At 40.1% G+C, this 24,817-nt stretch overlaps 1 protein-coding gene across 1 annotated transcript in view; it reads right to left on the bottom strand.

Moving 5' to 3' along the window:
• Nucleotides 1-24,817, bottom strand: part of LOC129697375 (PC3-like endoprotease variant B) — a 1,319,937-nt gene that overhangs the window by 1,083,285 nt on the left and 211,835 nt on the right. The window contains exon 5 of the mRNA XM_055635860.1: nt 20,256-20,348. Within this exon, the coding sequence (XP_055491835.1) occupies nt 20,256-20,348 (93 nt within the window). The remainder of the gene's footprint in view (nt 1-20,255; nt 20,349-24,817) is intronic.

Below are 24,817 nucleotides of genomic sequence, written 5' to 3'. Positions count from 1 at the left end.
AATGGGCCTCCTTTACATTGGAGAAACCAAGCTTAGACTTGGCGGCCATTTTGCCAAACACTAACGTTCAGTCCATCAAAGTCTGCTGGATCTCCCCGGTTTCTAACTCCATTCCAATATTGACCTTTCTCTCTGGGCCTCTTCCATTGCCAGAGTGAGGCCACATGCAAACTGGAGGAACAGCACCTCAAATTTCACTTGGGTAGATAATAACCTAATGGTATAAAAACCAAAATCTATAATTTTAGGTGACATACCTACAAACAACATGTTGTTATAATTCTCTCCTTCCTTCTCACTTTCTCCTTCCCACTCTCCTTCCACTTATATTCCTTCCTCTGGATTCACAATCTGCATCTCTTCTATCCGTGTCTCACACCTTTTGTCTTTTCATCTCTGGTCTTTATCCAACCACCTGCCTATTTAAATCCCCTTCACCTGTATCCACCCATCACTCGCCAGGCTTTTCCTGCCCCTCCTCTCCCAGCATTCTACTTCCCCACCCACAATCATTCTGAAGAAGGGTCCCAAACCAAAATAACACCATGTTCTCCAGAGATGCTGCCTGGCTTGCTGAGTTACTCCAGCACTTTGTGTCCATTTTTGTTATAAACCACTTGTTTAAAATCTGAAATGGAAAAAGAAAATATTGGAAACACTTAGCAGTTCAGGCAACATCTGTGGAGGGAGACATCTCCTCACTTTCCACACAGAATCTGCCTGACCTGACGCATGTTTCCAGCATTTCCTGTTTTCAAAACTGAAAAGTACCTAAGCCTATCCTCACATGGATTTCTGCACCCTATATGCAATCCCTGTTATCACCTCCATCCCCATCTGCCCTCCCTGATTCCCATTAATACCCTAGTGCCCAGTCCCACTCCTGGAGTTTAATCATCTCTCCTCCCTGTCTGACCTACACTCTTGTACTTAAGTATGATAGTGCGTACATATAGTAAGATTTACTGAACTGTATGCAAAAATGAAATGTGACTGTACCTAGGTACATGCGGCAATAAAGTATCATTGAACCAACACTCAGATCGCTGCATTGCAATGAATGAGGCAGTACGAAATTAACATTAAGACTATGCATCAGTCAGGGTTCAGACTTGACCGAATTCGATAAAAATTATCAGCGTACATGAGGGAGGTAGGAGTGGCATGGATAGATGAAATTGGCCCTCTCACCATTATAAGCTGGTGAGAAAATGGCACAGTTGCACATGTTCACTTGACAACATCAAACATGTTTGAAAATGCCCCTATAAAGCTGACAAATTTAAAGTGCCACTGGCCATTGCCTGGCATTTTCATGCTAAATGATTTCATTTGATAACATGTTCACAGCTAAATCTAATTACATATTATTGCAAAATATGCAATATCTCAGGTTCCATTTCAAGATGTAGGTTTGTATGCAATATATTTGTTAATATTTTTTAAATACTGTAGAATTAAATTCTAATGAACCCAAATATATATTATAACAGATTATCATTCACAAATATTAAGATAATCTAAACAATCAGACTGTAACATATTTTTACTGTCTACCTTTTAGTCTAAAGCATATTTGTTGTAGCATTGCACAGGTAAAAGAAGATGAATAATCTGAAATATAATCCGTTAAATTTTATGATTTGAACTATTTCAAGACGCAATTCCTATTTGTATAAATAAATGTATGCCTCAGGGTGATACGCCCCAATAGTTCCAAGCAGGTTTCTATTTTCTTGCAATAAAATTTGTTGAGAAGTTTTATAGTGGGTTGTGTCTGTTTTTTTGAGAAAAAAAGATCTGAAAAATAACATAGTGGAATGCGCGTTTAAGTCTGAGTCTGTGTTGCAGGTTGTGGGTTCAACTGAAATGAATCTACTTCTAATGCTTGGAAATGGAGTGAAATTGGAGAGAAGAAGAGCAAGTACAGTTCCTAGATAAAAACAGAGAAACAAAAAAAGTATTAAACAATAGTTTCACAATGTAGTCTGTCCTATATTAGCATTGAGGCCAATAAGCTGTATCAGCGATGGCCAAGTAATTGGTTGTTCACTTCTGTCCTTGTCTCACCCTGACACTTCCACAGATGCCCTGAACAATGCTCCAAAGATTGTGTTCACTGGGGGCAAATTCTCATTAATCATTCCAGCCTGACAAGAGTAGGAGCACCTGCATCTGTTAAACAACCCCTGAGTGGTTTCTCTTGGAGTCTCTCAATGCTTACAGGAGGCAGGAATTCCACTTTTGTGGAGGAGCAAGTAAACTGAATGCTCATGTGAAAGTCAAGCTTTAATTATCCACGAACAACTAATGTTTATCTTTATCCTTTAACTGTTTGATGGCTGAGGTCACCACACTGATTTGACTAGAGGTTGTACCATTAAACTTCTCATTCCTTCTCAAGGAGCATAGAAACATAGAAAATAGGTGCGGGAGTAGGCCATTCGGCCCTTCGAGTCTGCACCACCATTCAATATGATCATGGCTGATCATCCAACACAGTATCCCGTACCTGCCTTTTCTCCATACACCCTGATCCTTTTAGCCACAAGAGCTACATCTAACTCCCTCTTAAATATTCCACAGATTCACCACTCTCTGTGTGAAAAATTTGTTTTCTCATCTCAGCAGAACCTCCCTGCTCAAATCAAGGATTTATACTCAAATCCTTTTGCTATGAATGCTAACATACCATTCGCTTTCTTCACTGCCTGCTGCACTTGCATGCCTACTTCCAATGACTGGTGTACCATGACACCCAGGCATCGACAGGTTCAGGTCATTCACACCTTCTAGCCCCTGCCAGAGGAGGTAGCTGGGCAGTACTGTAGCGTCATTTAAAAGACATTTGGACAGATAGATGGATAGTAAAGGTTTTGAGGGATGTTGTTCAATCGCAGGTAGTGGGCCGACCATAGATGGAGCATCTTGATTGGAATGGGCAGGTTGGGCTGAAGCGCCAGTCCCCATGCTGTATGACTCTATGACTCTGGATTATGGCCGATGTGTGTTTTTAGTGACAATGGCTCACTGAGGAACCAACATTGCACACACTGAACTAACACAAATCCAATCTTGGAGTTACAAGGAACTGCAAATGCTGGAATCATGAGCAAAACACAAAGTGCTAGAGTTACTCAGCAAGTCAGGCAGCATCAGTGAAAGGGAATGGACAGGTGACATTTCAGATCAAGACACTTCTTCAGACAATTCTCCTGAAGAAGGGCCCAGACCAAAAAGATCGCACAACAAATCCAGTGTTCTCAGCTTTGTAAAGTTGCAGGCTTGAATGGATTTGAGGCAGAGTTCCAGATTTTCACTTCCTTTTGGGCAAGAAGTGGCTTTCTAACATCACAAGTAACTTTAAGCAATGTTAAGAATATTCCCATTGTTAAAGAAAATACTGCCTGAAGAATAAATATATTCTATTTATTTCTAACCTGATGCGATCTTTAATATTCTGTTCTCAAATTTATTCTGTGCTATAGGTCATCATAATTAACCCCCTCAGCTCTGACATCATTTTGCCAAGCAAGTATCAAGGGGATGAAATTGGACCTAGCTTTATGCAATTTCCTTGTGAAAAACTGATGCAAGAGATCAGGTTTAGGGGACCAGATTCTTATTTGTTATTTTATTTTATTTATTTATTTGTTTATTTGTTAACAACGAACAAGTAAAGACATAAATATTTGCAAAGCAATAAATAACAATAACAAAATCGAAGTAGTCAAACGATTAATTAATTAATTAATAATGATAATACCCTAGACAATTTTTTGAGATGCATACAGACATATATATACATACAACTGATATACACATACAAGTAATATGTATGAAGTAACCAAAAAACATAAATAAATAATAAATAAAATAATAAATAAACATTAATCCCTGTTTGTCAACCATCCCCTTCATCCCTGTACCTTGTGAAAAAAAGTTTTTTGTATGTCATTTTGAACAGGTTCATATTTGGACATTGCTTTAACTCCACATTCAAACTGTTCCACAATCCTACTCCACAGACTGAAATACAAAAAGTTTTTCTGGTCGTGCGGACTCTTTGTACCTTAAAATTAAATATTCTTCTTAAATTATAACCCCCCACTCGCTCATTGAATAATTTTTGTATATTTCCAGGTAAGTTTTTATTTTTGGCCCTGACCTTCTCTCACCTAAATTAATCTCTAACCTCTTACCAGACCCAGATATGTTTAGTTTAATTTAGTTTAGAGATACAGTGTGGAAACAGGCCCGCCGAGTCCGCACAGACCAACGATCCCCATACACTTCCACTATCTTACACACAATGGACAATTTATAATATTATCAAAGCCAATTAACCTAAAAAGCCTGTGTGTCTTTGGAGTGTGGGAGGAAACTGGAGCACCGGGTTGCCAAACACTAACTCCTTTCCCATTCACATACTGACCTTTCTATACTGGGCCTCCTCCATTGTCAGAGTGGGGCCAATTGCAAATTGGAGGAACAGCACCTGCTTACACCCCAGCAGTGGGGTGGGAGATTGCAACCTTCACGTGGTCCCCCTGTTTCGACAAATGCAATCAACCTGGCATGTACAGTCAAATAAGATCAAATAGAACAAGTTGTCCTACAACTTTAGGCTGTGCACGCCATATGCAAGAAGAAGACCCCAGCGGTATGAATATTGATTTCTCTAATTTCAAGTAACCCTTGTATCCCCTCTCTCTCTGTCCCTCCCCCACACTAGTCATTGTACCAGTTTCACTATCGTTCTGGTGAATTTCATTGTCCGTATAACTCGTTATGCCCTAGACCACACCAGCAACAGACCGTTTCCTTGACCATCATTCCTTTTTTGCATATCTTTGATTAACTTGTTCTATTTCTCTCTATATCACTCTTATCTCTCATTTCCATTTCCCCTCACTCTCAGACTGACGATGGGTCACCCAAACGTCACCCTTTCCTTTTCTCCAGAGATGCTGCCTGACCCTGCTGAGTTACTTCAGCACTTTGTGTCTATCTTCAGTTAACACCAGCATCTGCGGTTCCTTCCTACACAGCATATCACATTGAACCGCTTCACTAAGTCAGAACAAACAAAAGGGAAAAAAAACCCACAAGTTTTAGAAAATATTTTAAAGATATTATGAGTGTTAAATTAACAAAAAAGAACAAGGTTAAGACAGAAGCTGAAAAAATAATAAGAATTTTAAGAAAGTACTTATTATTTTAAATTGATATTTTGAAATGTTTGTCAGGGGAAAATTACACCCCACAGACATAAAATTATCTTTTTTTGGGCCAAGGAGTTCGCAAAGCACTAATTATAACTTAGTCACTTTAAAAATTATTCACATCTCTTACGATTTTTTTCTGCATTCCTTACAAAGATACTAGTTGTAAATACTTCAAACTTTGATCAATTTACTGGTGTCACTTAATTATGGTGGGGAATATTTCGAAGCTGTGCTGCCTATGGGGAGGAGCTCAATCACTGAACAAACTAGAATTTCCAATGTCAAACTCCACATGCATGGAAATCCCAAATTTTATGGCATAATTACTACAATCAACAATTGTTTATCCACCATTACCAAGAGTCAAGTCATGTGTTCCATATAGGACAATGAAATTCTTACATGCTGCAGCACAACAGAATATGTAAACATAATACAAAACGGAAGATAAAAGTTCAGTGTGTCATAGACCATAGACCATATACACACAATAAATAAAGATATAGTGCAATAATAATAATAATAATAATAATAATAATAATAATAGACTGTTATTGTTCAGAGCTTATTCGATGTTATGTTTAATAGCCTGATGGATGTGGGGAAGAAGCTGTCTTGAACCTGGTTGTTACAGATTTCAGGCTCCTGTACCTTCTTCCCAATGGCAACGGTGAGATGAATGCGTGACCAAAATGGTGTGGGTCTTTGATGATGTTGGCAGCCTTTTTGAGGCAGCAACTGCAATAGATCCCTTTGATGGTGGGGAGGTCAGAGCCGGTGATGGACTGGGCAGTGGTCACAACTTTCTGCAGTCGTTTCCGCTCATGGACGTTCAAGTTGCCAAACCAGGCCACGATGCAACCAGTCAGTGTGCTCTCTACTGTGCACCTGTAGAGGTTCGAGACAGTCCTCCTTGACATACCGACTTTCCGTAATATTCTCAGGAAGTAGATGCGCTGATGTGCCTTCTTTATAATTGCATCAGTGTGCTGGGACCAGGAAAGATCTTCGGAGATATGCACGCCCAGGAATTTGAAGTTTTTGACCCTTTCCACCATTGTCCAGTTGATATAAATGGGATTGTGGATCCCTATCCTGCCCCATCCAAAGTCCACAATCAGTTCCTTGGTTTTACTGGTGTTGAGAGCCAGGTTATTGTGCTGGCACCATTTGGTCAATCGGTCGATCTCACTTCTATACTCTATCTCGTCACCATCAGTGATTCATCCCACAACAGTGGTGTCGTCGGCTACACAGTCAGATTCAATTTAATTTTAATTGTCATTGTCATAAAGCAGTGATTGACAGATTCTTGACCTGCACCTCCTCCAATCTCATCTTTTGCATCCGCTGTTCTAGGTGTCAACTGCTCTACATCGGTGAGACAAAGCGCAGGCTTGGCAATCGCTTCCCCCAATCACCTCCGCTCAGCTCGCATTAACCAAACCGATCTCCCGGTGGCTCAGCACTTCAACTCCCCCTCCCATTCCGAATCCGACCTTTCTGTTCTGGGCCTCCTCCATGACCAGAGTGAATCACCTCCGAAAATTGGAGGAGCAGCACCTCATATTTCAGTTGGGTAGTTTGCACCCTAGCGGCATGAACCTTGACTTCTCCAATTTCAGGTAGTCCTTGCTTTCTCCCTCCTACCCTCCCCTTCCCAGCTCTCCCACAGCCCACTCTCTCCACCTCTTCCTTTCTTCTTCCCGACCCCCCGCCCCTCCACCCCCACATCAGTCTGAAGAAGGGTCTTGACCCAAAACATCACCTATTCCTTCGCTCCATAGATGCTGCCTCACCCACTGAGTTTCTCCAGCATTTTTGTCTACCTTCGATTTTTCCAGCATCTGCAGTTCTTTCTTTGACGGATTCTTGATCAGTAAGGGTGTCAAAGGTTACAGGGAGAAGGCAGGAGAGTGAGATTTGAGAGGGAAAGATGGATCAGCCATGATTGAATGGCAGAGTAGGCTTGATAGGCCAAATGACTCCTATGACAAGTACTATTACCAAATCTATTTTATAGGGGTTAATATGTCTTGAATATATATAGAATATTGTACCTTTAGGGGAACATAAACATGAAAAAATGCCATTCACCCAGTAAAACTGTACAACCATATTTCAGTTGCTGTATATTTAATGGTCATGTCAAATATCCACAACCATGTCTGCAAAAACACAAATCTGAAAGTTGCTGCTGGGGCACAACTGAGTTCATTCAATTGCATTCCAATGTCAGAGCCTCCCAGATTTCATCTTGAACCAACAACATCTTTATGTTTGCCAAAATGTCCCGGAATTCACAACAAGACCCATGTTGTGATCCTATACTAGACAAAGTTCAGTTTAAGATATAAGTTAACTATCAGTTAAACTTACAATCTCCAAATTATTATAAGTTCTGAAAGTGCCATTTGTAACATCGCACGTCATTTACTAGTAGAAATAGGAACTGTCAGATGTGGTTTATAAAAGTGACACAAGGTGCCAGAGTAACTGCAATTTCAGGCAGCATCCCAGGAGAACATGGTTAGGTGACGTTTTGGATTGGGGCCCCTCCTCAGGCTGATTTTGTCTGAAGACTGACCCTTCAATCGGTCTGAAGTAGGGTTCCGACCTGAGCTGTCATCTATCCATGTTCTCCAAGGATGCTAACTGACCTGTTGAGTTCCTCCAGCACTTTGTGTCCCTTTTTTTTTACACACATTATTTATTGTTACTTCATCATTACAAAAGTACAGGACAAGTATTCACCTCAATGTACCATGGAAAAAAAACAATTGTATCTCCACCGCCCTGGGTTCCTTCTCAAGTCCAGAATACATGGTTAAGGCAATACAATACGCCCATGATGCTGCCCCCCTGATCAAGTATATGAACTTTAGTATTAGCTGACCATGACGCGAACAATCAGCAAAATTGGCAAGATTAACACATAATGTCTTCACAAATATTTTAAGACATATTATAAATATCAAAAGATGTTTATTTTGCAACATAAAACACTTAACCTCTTTCAAGGTTTACTTTAGTTAGAAACATAGGAATATACAAACATAGTAAAAGAGGTGCAGGAGTAGGCCAATTCGGCCCTTTGAGCCAGCACCACCATTCAATATGAACATGGCTGATCATCTAAACTTAGTACCCAGTTCCTGCTTTTTCTCCATATCCCTTGATTCCTTTAGCCCTAAGAGCTAAATCTAACTCTCTCATGAAAACATCCAGTGAATTGGCCTCCACTGCCTTCTGTGGCAGAGAATTCCCCAACTCTCTAGGTGAAAAAATGTTTCCTCATCTCAGTGCTAAATGGCCTACCCCTTATTCTTAAACTGTGACGCCTGGTTCTGGACTCCCCCAACATCGGGAACATTTTTCCTGCATCTAGCCTGTCCAATCCTTTAATAATTTTACATGTTTCTATAAGATTCCCTCTCATCCTTCTAAATTCCAATGGGTACGCCCAGTCGACCCATTCTTTCAGCATACATGTCCCACCATTAACCTAGTGAACCTACGCTGCATTCGCTCAATAGCAATAATGTCCTTCGTCAAATTAGAAGACCAAAATTGCACACAATTTGATGCGGTCTCACGAGGGCTCTGTGCAACTGCAGTAGAACCTCCTTGCTCCTAAGCACAAATCCTCGCGCAATGAAGGCCAACATGCCATTAGCTTTCTTCACTGCGTTCTGTACCTGCATGCTTACTTTCAATAACTGATGTACAAGCACACCCAGGTCTCGTTGCACCTACACTTTTCATAATCTGACACCATTCAGATAATATTCTGCCTTCTGTTCTTGCCACAAAGTTGCCACCATCCATATATACTGCATCTGCCATGCATCTGCCCACTCACTCAACCTATCCAAGTCTCCCTGCAGCCTCATAGCATCCTCATCGCAGCTCACACTGCCACCCAGCTTTGTGTCATCCGCAAACCTGGAGATGTCACATTTAATTCCCTCGTCTAAATCATTAATACATATTGTAAATAACTGAGGTCCCAGCACTGATCCTTGCGGCAACTCACTAGTCACTACCTACCATTCTTAAAAGGACCTGTTAATTCCTTCTCGTTGTTTCCTGTCTGCTAACCAGTTCTCTATCCATATCAATACCCTACCCCCAATGCCATGTACTCTAGTTTTGCACACTAATCTCTTGTGTGGGACCTTTTGAAAGTCAAGATACACCACATCCACTGGCTCTCCCTGACCCATTCTCCTTGTTACACCATCAAATAATTCCAGAAGATTATTCAAGCATTATTTCCCCTTCATAAATCCTGACTTTAACCAATCCTGTCACTGCTTTCCAAATGCGCTGCTATAACATCTTTAATAATTGACTCAAGCATCATCCCCACTACTGATGTAAGGCCAATTGGTCTATAATTCCCTGTTTTCTCTCTCCTTCTTTTATTAAAGAGTAGAGTTACATTGGCTACCCTCCAGTCCACAGGAACTGATCCAGAGTCGAGAGAACATTGGAAAATGATCACCAATGCATCCACGATTTCTAGAGTCAGTTTAGTTTAACCACGATTTCTAGGATCAGCGCTGAAACAGTCCCTTTAACCCACCAAGTCCACACAGTCCCGCACATTAATATTACCCTACACACATTATGGAGAATTTTACATTTATACCAAGGCCAATTAATCTACAGACATGTACGTCTTTAGAATGTGGGAAGAAACCATAGATCTCGGAGAAAAGCCACACAGGTCACGGGGAGAATGTACAAACTCTGTGCAAACAGCACCCGTAGTTGGAATCGAATACGGGTCTCTGGCGCTGCAAGCGCTGTACGGCAGCAACTCTACCACTGCGCCACCATGCCGGCCAATGATGAGACTTTGTCACGCTCCAGATTTACTCTGATTATCACATTGCAGCAAAACAAGCAAACCACATGATTCCAGAGGGATCACGGGACGATCTCTTTAGTTACACTCTTAGTTACACTACAATACTGCACGACTGTGCAAGGCATGATTGAATGTACAACGTATTCATTAGTGATTTTGCAGATGACTCAAAAGTGAGTGGCTTCGTAGATAGTGAAGAGGGTTATAAAATTGCAGCAGGATCTTAATCAGGCATGCAGATGGTCTGAGGATTGGTTAATGGAGATTAATACAGATAAGTGTGAGCTATTGCATTTTGGGAAGTCAAACCAGAGCAGTACCTACAAAGTGAATGGCAGGGCTCTGGGAAGTGTTGTAGAGTAGAGGGATCAAGGAGTCCAGGTACATACTTCCTTGAAAATGTCTCTCCCTCTCCCCCCCCTCTCTTTCTCATTGTGGACATTGGATTTTGGCTATGGAACTGTTGTATCACATGCTGAGAATTATATTCTGCATTCTGTATCTTTCCCTTTGCTCTACCTTTTGTATTTTTGTATTTATTTGTCTTTTTAATGTTTTATGTATTCATTGTACTTATGTATTGTGTTATCTGATATCATTGAATAGCATGTAAAACAAATAGTTTTACTGTGCCTCAATACTCGTGGCAATAACAGACCTGAACCAATCCCATTCTATATTCTATCCTGCAGGCTCAGGAGGCAAGGGCTAATGTTGATGTGAGAGCAGAGATGCAGTGATGTACTTAAAGCACAAGGTTATTCAACATTCATTTCAAATACAAAGCTGTCAATTGCAGATATCTTTCCAAATTTTATTTTTTCATTATGTTGTAAGTATGGGGTACAGACGAGCATTATGACAAAAAGTGATTTTTATAATTAGCTGCTGCAAAATTGTATCTAATTATCATGTTTTGTGTCTGACAGACATTTTTCACATTCTCTGATGATTTCTATTCTTCAAGGATGTGCATCTGACACAAACCCTTTACAACAAAAAAGTAAAAGAAATGGAATGTTAAACAATCTATGAGCGCAATAGAAGATAAAAAATAAATCAGTCAAATCCCATAGACAAACAGTCCCATCAGAATGCATTTGCAACCAAAGTATTGCTTTGAAATATAGCAAAAATATCATATAAATATATCAGAAAATGTTACATATATATTTGTTAATATATTTATGTATATAGCTAAAATAGTATATCTATCTATTATAAATGTGTGCAATGTGGTGAATTAGATGTACAAGCAAAACTGTTCCATTCGTACAAAATTAGAGTGTGTCTTTGTACTAAATCCTCAGCGGCATAGTTGGATTTGGGTGTAAGGATGTACAATCACCAGGGTCTGAGGAAGTTATCCCGACTTGAAATGTCACCCATCCATGTTCTCCAGAGATGCTATCAGACCCGCTGAGTTACTCCAGTAATTTGCATTCTACACGAGATTCCAACGTGTGCAGTTCCTTGTGACAACAATCACCACGTCACCTTTAAACCATTATAGTGTCTCTGGGTTCATGACGGGACTGATGTTGCATGACACGTGGAAGACCATACAACAGAAAAGTAAAGTTTTATCAATTTCTTTAAATGTCTGGACAGACCAATAAAGTCATAACTTTAAGACATCATAACAATGTCAGAAATCCTGGATCTTATTGATTTTAATTCAAATATTTGTGAAGTTAAAAGATTTGTGATATTAGCCATATTTCCAGCTATTGACTGCAAAATTAAATTTTGACTGAAGAATATATTAGACCTGCAACATGTTCCCAGGGCTTAATGCAGAAAATGAATCCAAAAGTAATATTCCAGCAAGAAAATGCTAAAAATAGCCAAAAGCAACTCCATATTTGTTAAATAATCACTGATTAAAGTAATGTGATAAACTGACCAGAGAATATTAAAATCATTGCACCACTAATAACTACCATAAAATGTAATTTTTTTTTCATCTTTAATCAGCTATCCAGTTCATCTTCTGCAGATGTGGGGTCTGTACAGCAGTATTTGGCATCATTATTAGCAGCACACTAAGTGGAATGGTGGTACTTGAAATACTTTAAGCCACATAAATACTTTATAAGGAACTGAATGCCAACCCATTGGCAAACTCTTGAAAAGTAATCATCACAATTTTCCAACACTGAAAGATTACCCCAAAATAACTAAGATCCATGTATATTAAAAAAACAGTTTATTTTCCCAAAAAAGTAGTTTACATGGGCTATATTACTGATGATTTTGGCTTCTCAAAAAGCACTTAATAACAACAATAAAATGGAAGAAATATTCTGCAAGCATAAAAAGTTGCAAAGATACTAATAGTAAAGCATTTCATATAAAATTATTTTAAATGAACATTGAACATAGAACAGTACAACACAAGAACAGGCCTTTCGACCCACAAGGTCGGTGCCGAACATGATGCCAACACCATCAGTTATCTACCTGCACATATCTCACATACCTTAATTTCCTGCATATCCAAATGCATATCTGAAAGTCTTTGAAATACCACAAGCTCATCTGCTTCAAATACAATCCCAGCATTGCATTCCAACCACTTATCACCCAGGAAACTTGCCCAGGACATCATCTTTAAACTTTGCCCCTCTCACCTTAAAGCTATGCCCTCTAGTATCTAATCTTTCCATCCTGGAAAAAAGATTCTGACTTGTCTATCTAAAACCATTTAGAGTTTTAATGATAATAATAAGTCCGAAGATAATAACAGTTCTTTATAACTTAACGTTCCATTGGTAATTATATTATTTTAGAGATAACTGACATATTACCAACCATCACTGCTGATAACACAAATATCTGCATCCTATTTTACATGCGCACAATTCACTCAAATTGGTAAACCTGGGAGAATATAATTTTTCCAGACTATATATCTTTTTTTAAAGGGCAGGTGAAGAATAATCATGTGAAGGGCTATGAGCAGCTCCATGACACCTTAATACAAAAATAACGTACAGCTTCTGGTTGGAAATAAAATAAAGAATGGAAAAGTGAAAAAGATATATATGCACAATCCACAAATAGCTTTAAACTCTGCAAAGAACTTCCCGCTAGTGTTAACGTAATTACAACACAATCACCCTTCAGTGTGAACATAATTATTATGTATCAAATACGTGAAGCACATTGTCAGTTTGAACCACAAACTACAATCAATCTTCCTGTGGCAGAGTTCTCTCATTTTTTAAAAAGACCTAAACGAACTAATGATTCATCAAAGGGCTTTCTCTGAGATTTATTCTACAACAATGGCTATGCTTCCAAGAAATTCACTGTATGTGATAATGTTCACATATTTTGTGCTGATGTAACAACATGCTTTATGACATCAAGCTATTTTTCGTTAGTCAAACTTGACCCACAACAGTGTGAAATCATTCTATCAAATCGGCAGGAATTGTGAGCAAAAGCACGGCGGATATACTCGACGGATATTGGCCCAAATTTTCTGACAACAGCGGGCTGCTAGCATTTGCCATTGACACGAGTGCCAGGCTTTTTGCAGAACACTGTGTCAACATCCTGCAAAATGTTGCCCTGATACTAAACGGAGAAGCCTGTGCTGCTGAAGAGTTCATTGCAGGAGGAAATGCTGCTGAGACTGAGGCTGAAACAAGGTCCACCCATGAAAAGGGTCGATAGCCAGTTCACCAACAACCCATGGTTTAGCACACTATCAATCACATCAACATTGCACAGAAATGTTTATTGAAAAAATAAAGTTAAAAAACCCGACTGAAAATCAACAAGAATCAATTAACTGAAAGCAATTCATGGTATCCATGTTATTCCCTTTATTATGTATCTGTAATCATGTAATGTCTTTCTGCTGACCAGTTAGCACACAACAAAAACTTCTCACTATACCTCAGTACATATGACAATAAACTAAACTAAACTAAATTAAATGATCTAATTCTTAACTTGGTCCCTTACAACTGTTCCTCTCTATTCAGATAATGGAAAATGTATTCCCACACAGGTCTTTTGGGGTATTTTCCCTACAACTGCAGATATAGAAGAAATAAGGAACTGCAGATGCTGATTTATACCAAAGATAGACACACAAAGTGCTAGAGTAACTCAGCAGGTCACGCAGCATCACTAGAGAAAAAGGATGGGTGATATTTTGCGTTGGTGCCCTTCTTCAGGCACTGAAACAATACCCATCCTTTTTCTAAAGAGATGCTGCCTGATCCACTGAGTCACTTCAGCACTTTGAGTCTATCTCAGGGTAATTGCAGTATCCTCCTCTAGACTCTACAATGCAGGGGGAATAACAAATAGGATTCATAAGTTCATAAGTTCCAGGAGCAAAATTACACAATTTGGCCCATCATGTCCACTCCGCCATTTAATCATGGCTGATCTATGTTTCCCTCTCAACCCCATTCTCCAGTCTTTGCCCCATAACCCCTAACGCCCGCCTAAAAAATATCCATTGACAGTCTCAACAGCCTTCTGTTGCAATGAAATTCCACAGATTCACCACCCTCTGACTAATTCAATTCCTCCTCACCTCCATTCTAAAGGTATGTCCTTTTATTCTGAGGCTATGGACTGGTCCTAGACTCTCCCACTAGTGGAAAAATCATCTCCGCGTTCACTCTATCTAGGATTAATATCAGATTGGTGTAAATGGATTGACAGTCACTGCAGACTCTGGGCAAAATGGCCCCTTTGTCTGCTGCCTCTCTATAATTCCACATGCACTATAGAGAATGGCACCTTCTTTTGACAATATTTTTTGAAGTATTGCAGAGCCGGCAAGCATCCGTGTATAGATTGTCACCTGTACTGCAAATAAATCAATACAAAGAACGATTGTCAGAAAACGGCACACGTTGGGAAGTCAGTAACAGTGATAATTTTGGCACAGCAATTAGGATATCTACAGGCATCAACAGTGGTGCTATGAGCTGAACATGCACAATGGAATACTGATGGAAATGTTATCATCAGTGGCAACGCATTGTATTCCTGTCCTTTCATCCCAGCAACATATGTTTAAACCTGCCTCCAAAGAAGGAGATAATGATTTTAAATTAGGTAAATGTGGGTAATCTCAATTTGGTTTCCAGTCAACATGATTACAGAACACAATAAACTCCTCAAGTTTGGCGCTAATGCATCAACCTTTCTGATTGAGGTTATATAGCCGGCTGTTGGTCGGAAGCAACAGTAGAGCGTCATCTCTGAAAATTCTAAAATGGAAACACAAGTTGAGTAATCACGGGAACAATCAAAATTTGGTACATTATTTACAATGTACATGAACTGGTACATTGTAAATAAGCCTGGCGAAAAATAGAATGCATGCGTGCTAGGTTTATTTGAAGTAATAATAAAATGTTTCAAATGCAGATATTTACACACACACACTTCAAACACAAAAAGGTTGAAAAACGACACCAGTTAAAAATTGCAGTAAGTAGTTGATGAAATTGGGTCTGGCATTGATATTTTAGCATTGCTTTCGCCACTCAGCATGTCTAACTGGCAATGGTTCTGAAGGGTCACCCATTCCTTCTCTCCAGAGATGCTGCCTGTCCCGCTGAGTTACTCCAGCATTTTGTGTCTATCTTCAGTTTAAACCAGCATCTGCAGTTCCTTCCGCCACATGACTCAATGGCAGATCTTTTTGGAAAAGGAGTTCAGATGCAATCGAAATGTGTCAAGCGTAAATAATTAGGAACAAGCAACAACCATTAAAAAACATGTAAAACAGTTAGATTAATGAACCAGCAAATATAATTCATTTTGTACAAGTTTGAGAAAATTAGTATGGGGCCAAGTTAGCAAAATGCATTAAAAGATCCTGTTGGAAGTAGATGACAGGTTACATGTAAAATCGTGTTTAAGTGGTTGAACAGAAAAGTAATGTTAAAGAAGTATTTGAATTTTAATAAGGCTTCATTAAGCCTTGCATATTAAAACATTCCTTGCATTAATTCAGAAATATAATTAGAGGAAAAGTATGAATCAAACAACATGACACTTAACTATGCTAAAAATTTAAAATAATTTATAGATGGACAGTAAAGATTGAAGACCGTTTTGATTGCCACAGTTTGAGATGTTCATCAGATGCTTTAGTATATATTGGTCATAAAATGGATATTGAGAGGTTACAGGAGCAAGCAAAGTTATGGCGCTGTCCCACTTGGGCGACCTAATCGGCGAGTGTAGAAGAATTTAGTAGAGTTTGAAAAAAAATGTCATGTTGAAGACCTCCTCTGACCTCCTTTGACTACGTTGAAGACTAGCTATGACTAACTTCGGGAAAGTTGGACACCAAATAGTGGAGAGTGAAGACGACCTCCTTTGATCTCCTTCGATCTCCTTCGACCTCCCCGACTATAATGAAGACAATCTACGACTACCTTCGGCTACTTTTGATTACCTTCGACTACCCTCGATTACCTACGACTAACATGCCGACCTACTATGACCTACTACGACCTACTCGGACCTACTTTGACTAAACATACGACTACGAGTAAACAAAGTATCGATTTTTTTCCATGGCAAACTTTTTACTGGCAGGCATTTTTCAACATGTTGAAAAATACGCCCCGTGCTAGCTGAGGCCTCGAGTACACGGGGACTACTCTCGAGCATGAAGGAGAGTTACAAAGACCTCCTAGGACCTCGTGTTGACCATGCTGCGAGTATGAGTCGAAGGCAAACTCGCCAGAACTCGCGGATTAGGTCGCCCAAGTGGGACAGCCCCTTAACTCTTCCAAGTTTCATACAAGTTTAACACAGTGTCCTCAAGGGAAGTAGGGACAATAAATGCCTTAGACATGGAACGTTGAACAGTACAGCAGATGAATGGGCCCTTCGGGCAACAATGTTTGTGCCAAACATGATGCCTAATCATCTCATCTCATATGACACCCATATACTAAATAAGATGAAGAAAGAGAGTCTCTGAAAAATGTGACCAGCTTTTCATCATTAGTTCAATATTTATCTGAGATAAAGCTCATGTTTACAAGAAAAAACAATCTGTGAAAATTTACAATGATGCAAAAAAAACGTTTTTTTAAGGAACATAAACATAATAATAATCTTGGAATTGGTGATCTAAACAGTTACACAATAACATCCTTAAAATATATTTAAAAAATTATGATCTTTTGATACAAAGATTTTAATATGAGGAGCCCCTGTGCTTGAAATCAATGGAAGACCATGCCAGTGATTATTTCGATTGAAGTGATCTAAGGCATTTTGCGCACAAAGGACAATTGTGTAAAATGGATAAAATATTTTATGCATGTTGTTTTCCTTCACCACCTTCTTCAGCCATGTGTTCTTATATCACACCCTCTCTGAGCACTTCCTGTATCAATCATCTGGCTGGCTTCATCTGTCACAAAACATGGAATGCGTGCCGCATAACACACGGAATGGATTAAGCCTACATTTTACACTAGGCTACATTTACTACACATTGTTCATGACTTTAAAAAAAACACTCAATATTTACCATTCTAAATTCAATCAGACACTGTTTTGAAAAGCCAAGTTTAATAAAAAATGCGTTATTCTTTCATAATTTCAAAGGGGGTTTTGTACTTTTATCCATCATTCTTAAATGTTATGTTTAATTCTTAAGGGCGGCACAGTGGCGTAGCTGTAGAGTTGCTGCCTTACAGCGCTAGATACCCAGGTTTGATCCTGACAAAATGTGTAGGAAGGAACTGCAGATGCTGGTTTAAACCGAAGATAAACACAAAAAGCTGGAGTAACGCAGCGGGACAGGTAGCATCTCTGGAGAAAAGGAATGGGTGACATTTCGGGTCGAAACCCTTCTTCAGACCCTGTCCCACTGAGTTACTCCAGCTTTTTGTGTCTATCTTCTATCATGACTACGGGTGCTGTCTGTACAGAGTTTGTACATTCAGCCCGTGAATTACGTGATTTTTCTCCGAGATCTTTGGTTTCCACCCATACTTCAAAGTTTGTCCGTTAATTGGCTTGATATGAATGCAAAATTGTCCCTAGTGTGTGTAGGGTAGTTGTTAATGTGCAGGGATCACTGGTCTGTGTGGACTCCGTGGGTCAAAGGGCCTGTTTCCATGCTGTATCTCCAAACAAAACTAAATTAAACAAAATAGCATTGAATATACAACCCAAGTCACATCACTGAGGATGTGTCCCAGCGCATCTAGAAGATGTATATTTTTCACACTGAAGTCTGGCTCAGCCAATGGCACCTAGGAATAGACTGGGTGACAAACAAGAATAGTTTGGTGACTACTGGAGAGACAGTTGACAGCACGGAAAGACGGCACTGGTACAGGCTGGGTTAGCACCCCAGTCTGTGTATTTCATGAGAAAGAAATCCAATAAAGCTACGAAAGGTCTAATGAACCACCGTGGCCTAAAAACCCATCAGGCGAGAATGAAATGCTCGGGGAAGGAGAAAGAGGTGCAGCGCACAGGCCTTGAACCTGGTGGGACGCAGGAGGAGCCCGGCCAGGACTCACCCCACAGAGCCCAGTCCCTCCACGCACTAGAGTCTCCCAACCCCTGCAGAGTAGTTATTAAGATGGCTGATCCGTGGGCGGTTGCTGCTGGGACACAATTCGGGGTCTAATCAACCCTGGCTGGGTCGCCTGGGCGAGGGTGTCTGATGTTGTGAGACCCGAAACACCCGATGACCCCAGGTCACATCAATGAGGATGCGTCCCAGCGCATCTAGAAGATGTATATTTTTCACACTAGCAGTATATCAATATGTCCAGCAAGAAAATGAATAAAATAGTGCAGGCTTTAAAAAGAACAAGAAAGATTGCTGGCTTAACAACAATCCACATCATGGAGCATAATTTAAGTGCCCCCCTCATTTAATTGTACTATCTTTGATCAGTAAACAAATCACAACACACTGGACAACCTGAGGAGTACCTTCAGCAACAGACTGGTTCCACCAAGATGCAGGACAGAACGCCACAGGAGATCCTTCCTCCCTGTGGCTATCAAACTGTACAACACCTCCCCCTTCTGTCATTGGGTGGACTGAGACTGAGACTGAGACTGAGACTGACCCCCCCCCCCCCCCCCCCCCCCCCCCCCACCCCCCCCCCGGTACTCGGGGCTCTTGAGACATTTTTCATGTTGAAAAATCTTCACGCGTCTTCCCGAGCTTACCGCGTTTCCCGAGTACCTGCCGTTAGCGTTTCGAGCCACTAAGAGATGTCCCCGAGCTCCGACGTACCTGCTACATTCATTCTACGTGCTTACCATGAGTTTGATTTTTTTTTTAACTCAGGAGAGCACTTGAATGAACTCATACAGTGGGACAGGGCCATTACAATGTTAGAACCAGCAACTTTGAAATCAGTCTTAACACTCACAGATGATAGTTATTGCTTGGAGTTTGACATATGCAGCTGCCTGCTAGAAGCATATATGTTCTATTGGTAGAATAGTGTGAAATAGCCAAACAGGGCTAAATGTTACATTTTCAAAGTTGCCTCTTATGAGATAATGACAATAAATTGAATACAATACAATACTACATATTAACTTTTCAAAAAGAAAGGTCCCTGAAACCTGATCAGGAAAACCTAGACAATACGTTACTAAGAAGGAGCACGGAGAAATGTGTTTTAAGCAGCCAGCGCTCCCTCGTAAGCAAGTATTTTGATCACGCATGTCTGCTGTATGTGGAGTATTACATCAAAAACTCATAACTGTGATCATAATTTTATATTATTGATTGGTAATGAGCATTTTGCAATGTGTGTTAGGCACCGTAAAGATGCAAATGCAACTATTTTTCTTCTTTTCTCATACGGTTAAAGTTTCATGTTTATTGGGGGGGGGTTGTTCTACATAATACTACATAATACACAGACACTACCCTTTTAAGTTCATATAGGTTCACTGTTCTTAGTTCCAATCCAGAACGTCCTGATGTTATACCGACTGAGTTAGATAATTGTTTCATTTAAGCAACTAATGACAATTTCCAGGCTGGGTCATGCATTGAGTCATGAGAACAATTTGCGTCATGTAAATTTAATGGAAATCACAATTTTTTTTGGCTATCTTGTGCTCACAGATTCCCATTCTGTCCATTTAATGTGGCCTACCTTTGGTTCCCGCAACAACATCTTCTTCATATATGCTCTGCTTCTGAATTTTCGGGAATCGCGCAAAATATAATGACCATCCATGTTTCCTATCTGTAATGTAAAAAAACAAAAGTTAGAAGTAAAGATACCATGAAGGAAAATCAATAACAAATCACAGGAATTAACTTACAAATTTAGTTGACAGGTGTTAGAGGTTACGGGGAGAAGGCAGGAGAATGGGGTTAGGATGGAGAGATAGATCAGCCTTGATTGAATGGCGTAGTAGACTTGATGGGCCAAATGGCCGGATGCTACCATTCCTTATGACCTTATGACCTATGACATGCTGTTCGTATAGCATTTACACTTGAAACAAGAAATTACTTAATTCTGTCATTCGTGTTTCGCAATATTAACTTTAGTTTAGTTTAGTTTATTATTATTGTCACCTGTACCGAGGTACAGCGGAAAGCATTGTTGCATTCTAATCAGTCAGCAAAAAAAACTATACATGGCTACATCAAATGTACATGTACAGATACAAGATAAAGGGTATAACGTTTAGTGCAAGATAAAGTCCAGTAAAGTCTGGTTAGAGATAGTTCAAAGATCTCCAGTGAGGTAGTTGGGAGGTCAGGACTACTCTCTGTCTTGATGATAGGATGGTTTAGCTGTCCGATAACAGCTGAGAACTTGTTCATTTCATTGTGGTTATGAATGGGCTTTTCTTCAAAGTTAAACAGCTAACAATGATCTATTCTACATTTTCCTTGATCATTATTCCCCTTGTCCTATTTTCACACCTTACATTTCCTTATCTATGTATCTCTCTCTCCCCAGACATCAGTCTGAAGAAGGGTCTCGATCCGAAACGTCACCCATTCCTTCTCTCCAGAGATGCTGCCTGCACCGTTGAGTTACTCCAGCATTTTGTGTCTATCTTCCTTTACTCTTCTACTTTGCTCCCTGTATGCTCCTTCTGTTTTGATTACAGTGATATGTTAATTCACATGTGCTACTGTGTTGAATTTTCAAACTTACCATTGTTGATAGTGTCTAAAGTATTTACATATTACCACACTAGAATGGTCATCAGAAGAGATGTAAAGGGAATTTCAATAACTTACTAGAGCAGCTCGACATTGATGCTACATACACATTGCACTGAGACCTATACGTAGAGAAAGAATCTTGCCAGTTTGCTATTAAGAAATAACTATCTTTATTCTAGTCAGAGAATGAACTACTGCAAGTTTCTTCAAGCACCATAACTATATAATTCTACAATTCAATGACACATTGGAACAATGCTCAAATGGCATCAATTGTTGTAGATAAAATAACTTTTCTTGCAATTATTTATATCATATAAATCTAATGAATGTCAAACTTCACAGTGTCGGTACTAACACATCCTAGTTTCGGCAACTATGTGAATGGATGTAGAGTAGAATGGATGAAAATTATCCAGTACATCAAAGCTACTTTTCTTGGCTTTGTTCATTTCCGATAATCCCAATAGTATTTTATTGTCAAACGTCCCAAAGCAGAATAATTAAATTCTTACTTGCAGCTGCACAACAGATATGTAAACATAGATGTGTCAACATATATTTTGCACCTGCAGCTATATTTGCTTTTGGATTGGTCAGAGATCCCATTCTTTACTCGTGTTGTTATCCATGGCTGTCCTGTAGTGAATCTAACAAATTTACATTGGAATTACCAGCAGCTAAATGAGATCAGTTTGTCTGAAGCTGGTAAACCTTAAATGCAATGCAAACTCGACGACTGACTTACATGCAAGTTCGTAACTGACTTAGCTTGATTATCTATAAAAGGTAAATTACAGTCTACATTCCTTGGAAAACAACCAAATGAATTATGCCAGGACAGCTAAATGCATAAGCCTACAAGGAGGTACATTCTCCAGGGAAATGCCATAGCTCTCACTTTCTACAAATGTTTCATAAAACATATACCTTCCATTATGAGAGGTAGGAACCACACTAGAATCGGTAGTAAGGAAGGGAAATTCAATGCTAGCATTTATATCAAGACTAGAATACAAGAATAGAGATGTAATGCTAAGGCTCTGGAAGGCACTGGTCAGGCCACATTTGGAGTACTGTGAGCTAATTTGGGCCCCATATCTGAGGAAGGATGTGGTGGCTCTGGAGAGGTCCGGAGGAGGTTTACAAGAATGATTCCAGGAATGAGTGGGTTAGCCGTATGATGAGCGTTGATAGCACTGGCCCTCTACTCGCAGGAGTTTAGAAGATTGAGGGGGCACCTCATTGAAACACACAATCATGAAAGGCATAGATAGAGTGGATGTGGAAAGGTTGTTTCCACTGGTGGGAGAGTCTAGCAAGTCATAATCAGAATTAAAAGGCACTCTTTTAAAAAGGAGGTGAGGGGGAACATCTTTAGTCAGAGGATAGTTAATTGCTGGAACATTGCCACAGAGGGCTGTGATTCAGATTCAATTTTAATTGTCATTGTCAGTGTACAGTACAGAGACAACGAAATGCATTGGTGGCCGTCAGTGGATATTTTTTAGTAAGCGAGACAAATTCTTGTTTAGAGCGGGTGTCAAGGGTTTATAGAGAGAAGGCAGGAAAATGGGATTAGAGGGAGAGATCAGCCATGATTGAATGGCGGAATAGACTCGATTTGGTCGAATGTCCTAATTTTACTATTATAACTTGTGAACGTGAACTTGTGAATGTCCATTGATCATAGTATTGATGTTCAATTCTCTTTGCCACTCCTTTAATGCCCTTGCCAATATTCAGCAAGACCTGGAAAACATTGGTATAAGCCAGGCAAGTGACATGAAATATTTATAGCAAACAAGAGACCAGCAATAGCCATCTAATTACATACCACTTACCCTTGATAGTCAACAACATTGCCATCACCTACTCTTGGGGCAGTATTGAATGGAAACATAATTGCATTAGCCATGTAAATATGGTGGCTATCAAAGCAGGCGAGGAACCGGGTTGCCTAAAGCAAGTGACTCGCCTCCTAACTTCCAAATGATATTCCAGCATCTGCAAGGGAATGTACAGGAGCAAGCATGGTGAAATATCCCTCTAATCTGAAATAAAGGTTGGCTTCAGCAAAGCTCAAGATGCTTGCAAGCATCCAGAGCAAAGCTGCCATATTATTGGCAATAAAAATGAACCAGATGCTAGAGTATGGAGTATCTCAGTGGGTAGGCAGCATCTCTGGAGAAAACGGTTAGGTGATTTTTTGTTTCAGGTCGGTCTGAAGAAGGGTTCCAAGCCGAAACGTCAGCAATCCATGTTTTCCAGACATGCTGCTTGACCCGCTGAGTTGCTCACAAATGCACCTTCTGTGCCGATCTTGAAGGATGAGGGTGACAGCAACACACCCATTGGGCAGCTTCTCTCAAGGGGCCTCTAGATCAATAGGGTGAGTAGAGGGCAAAAGTGTGGCTGCTGGTCTTCCATAGGGTAGTGGCAGGTGGAAGCAAATGTGAGATGTGGCCCAGGTTATTCATGATTAGCCCATTTCCAGTAGAAGGATCAAGTTTGAACAACACGAGTACCAACAACGTACCTCGGTGACTGCCAATCACCCCCCCCGGACACTTATTATTATTTATTCAAATCGTTTGCTATGTCGCTCTTCCAGGGAGATGCTAAATGCATTTCGTTGTCTCTGCATTGTACACTGACAATGACAATTAAAATTGAATCTGAATCTGAATCTGAAGCCAAAAGTGTGGGAATTATTAAAGGTTCTTCACGACATTGATGGTGGTTTTCAATTAAAGAAACTGGTGCATTTTAATAAAGTAAAAGGTATTAACAAAATCCAAGTTATTATTGACACACAAGAGACTGCTGATGGTGGAAACTCAGCAATGCATGCAGCATCTATGAAGGTATGGGATAGATGACATTTCAGAACTAGACCCTGCAGCAAGATGGGTAATATATACAGGAAAGAGAGCCTACATATAGAAGTAAGAGGCAGGAGTATGACAGGGGCTGGTGGGTGATAGATGGAACAAGATTCGGGGGGGGGGGGGGGGGGGAGGTCAGGGAGGATGGGCAGATGGAACCAAATGGGGATGGGAGGAATGGGGAGTGTTGAGGCAGAGGTCAGTACACAACCGGTTGAACTATATAAGAGAGGGATGATGAGATCTTCCAACAGTGACATTTTTGGTCCACCAAGTTGTTACTTTTGTCCTTGACTTAGTGGCTGAATTGATATAAGTTAAGAAATGGAGAGGGAAAAGCTTTAAGAAGTCGATGATAGATCGGTGAGGAGAAAAGTAGTACCAACTAAATACTGATAGACACATAGGTGTCTATCAGTATAGGCGATAGACTACTGATCGACATCCACTAGAAACCCACTGACTCCCATGGCTATCTGGACTACACTTCTTCCCACCCTGCTTCCTGTAAGGACTCCATCCCCTATTCCCAATTCCTCCGTCTACGCCGCATCTGCGCCCAAGATGAGGTGTTCCACAACAGGGCATCCGAGGTGTCCTCATTCTTCAGGGAACGGGGGTTCCCTTCTTCTACTATAGA

This window comes from Leucoraja erinacea, chromosome 5 (genome assembly GCF_028641065.1).
Source record: "Leucoraja erinacea ecotype New England chromosome 5, Leri_hhj_1, whole genome shotgun sequence".
Classification (NCBI taxonomy): Eukaryota; Metazoa; Chordata; class Chondrichthyes; order Rajiformes; family Rajidae; genus Leucoraja; species Leucoraja erinaceus.
Note: the sequence above shows the minus strand (reverse complement) of the source record. Positions and strands in the feature narration are given on the sequence as shown.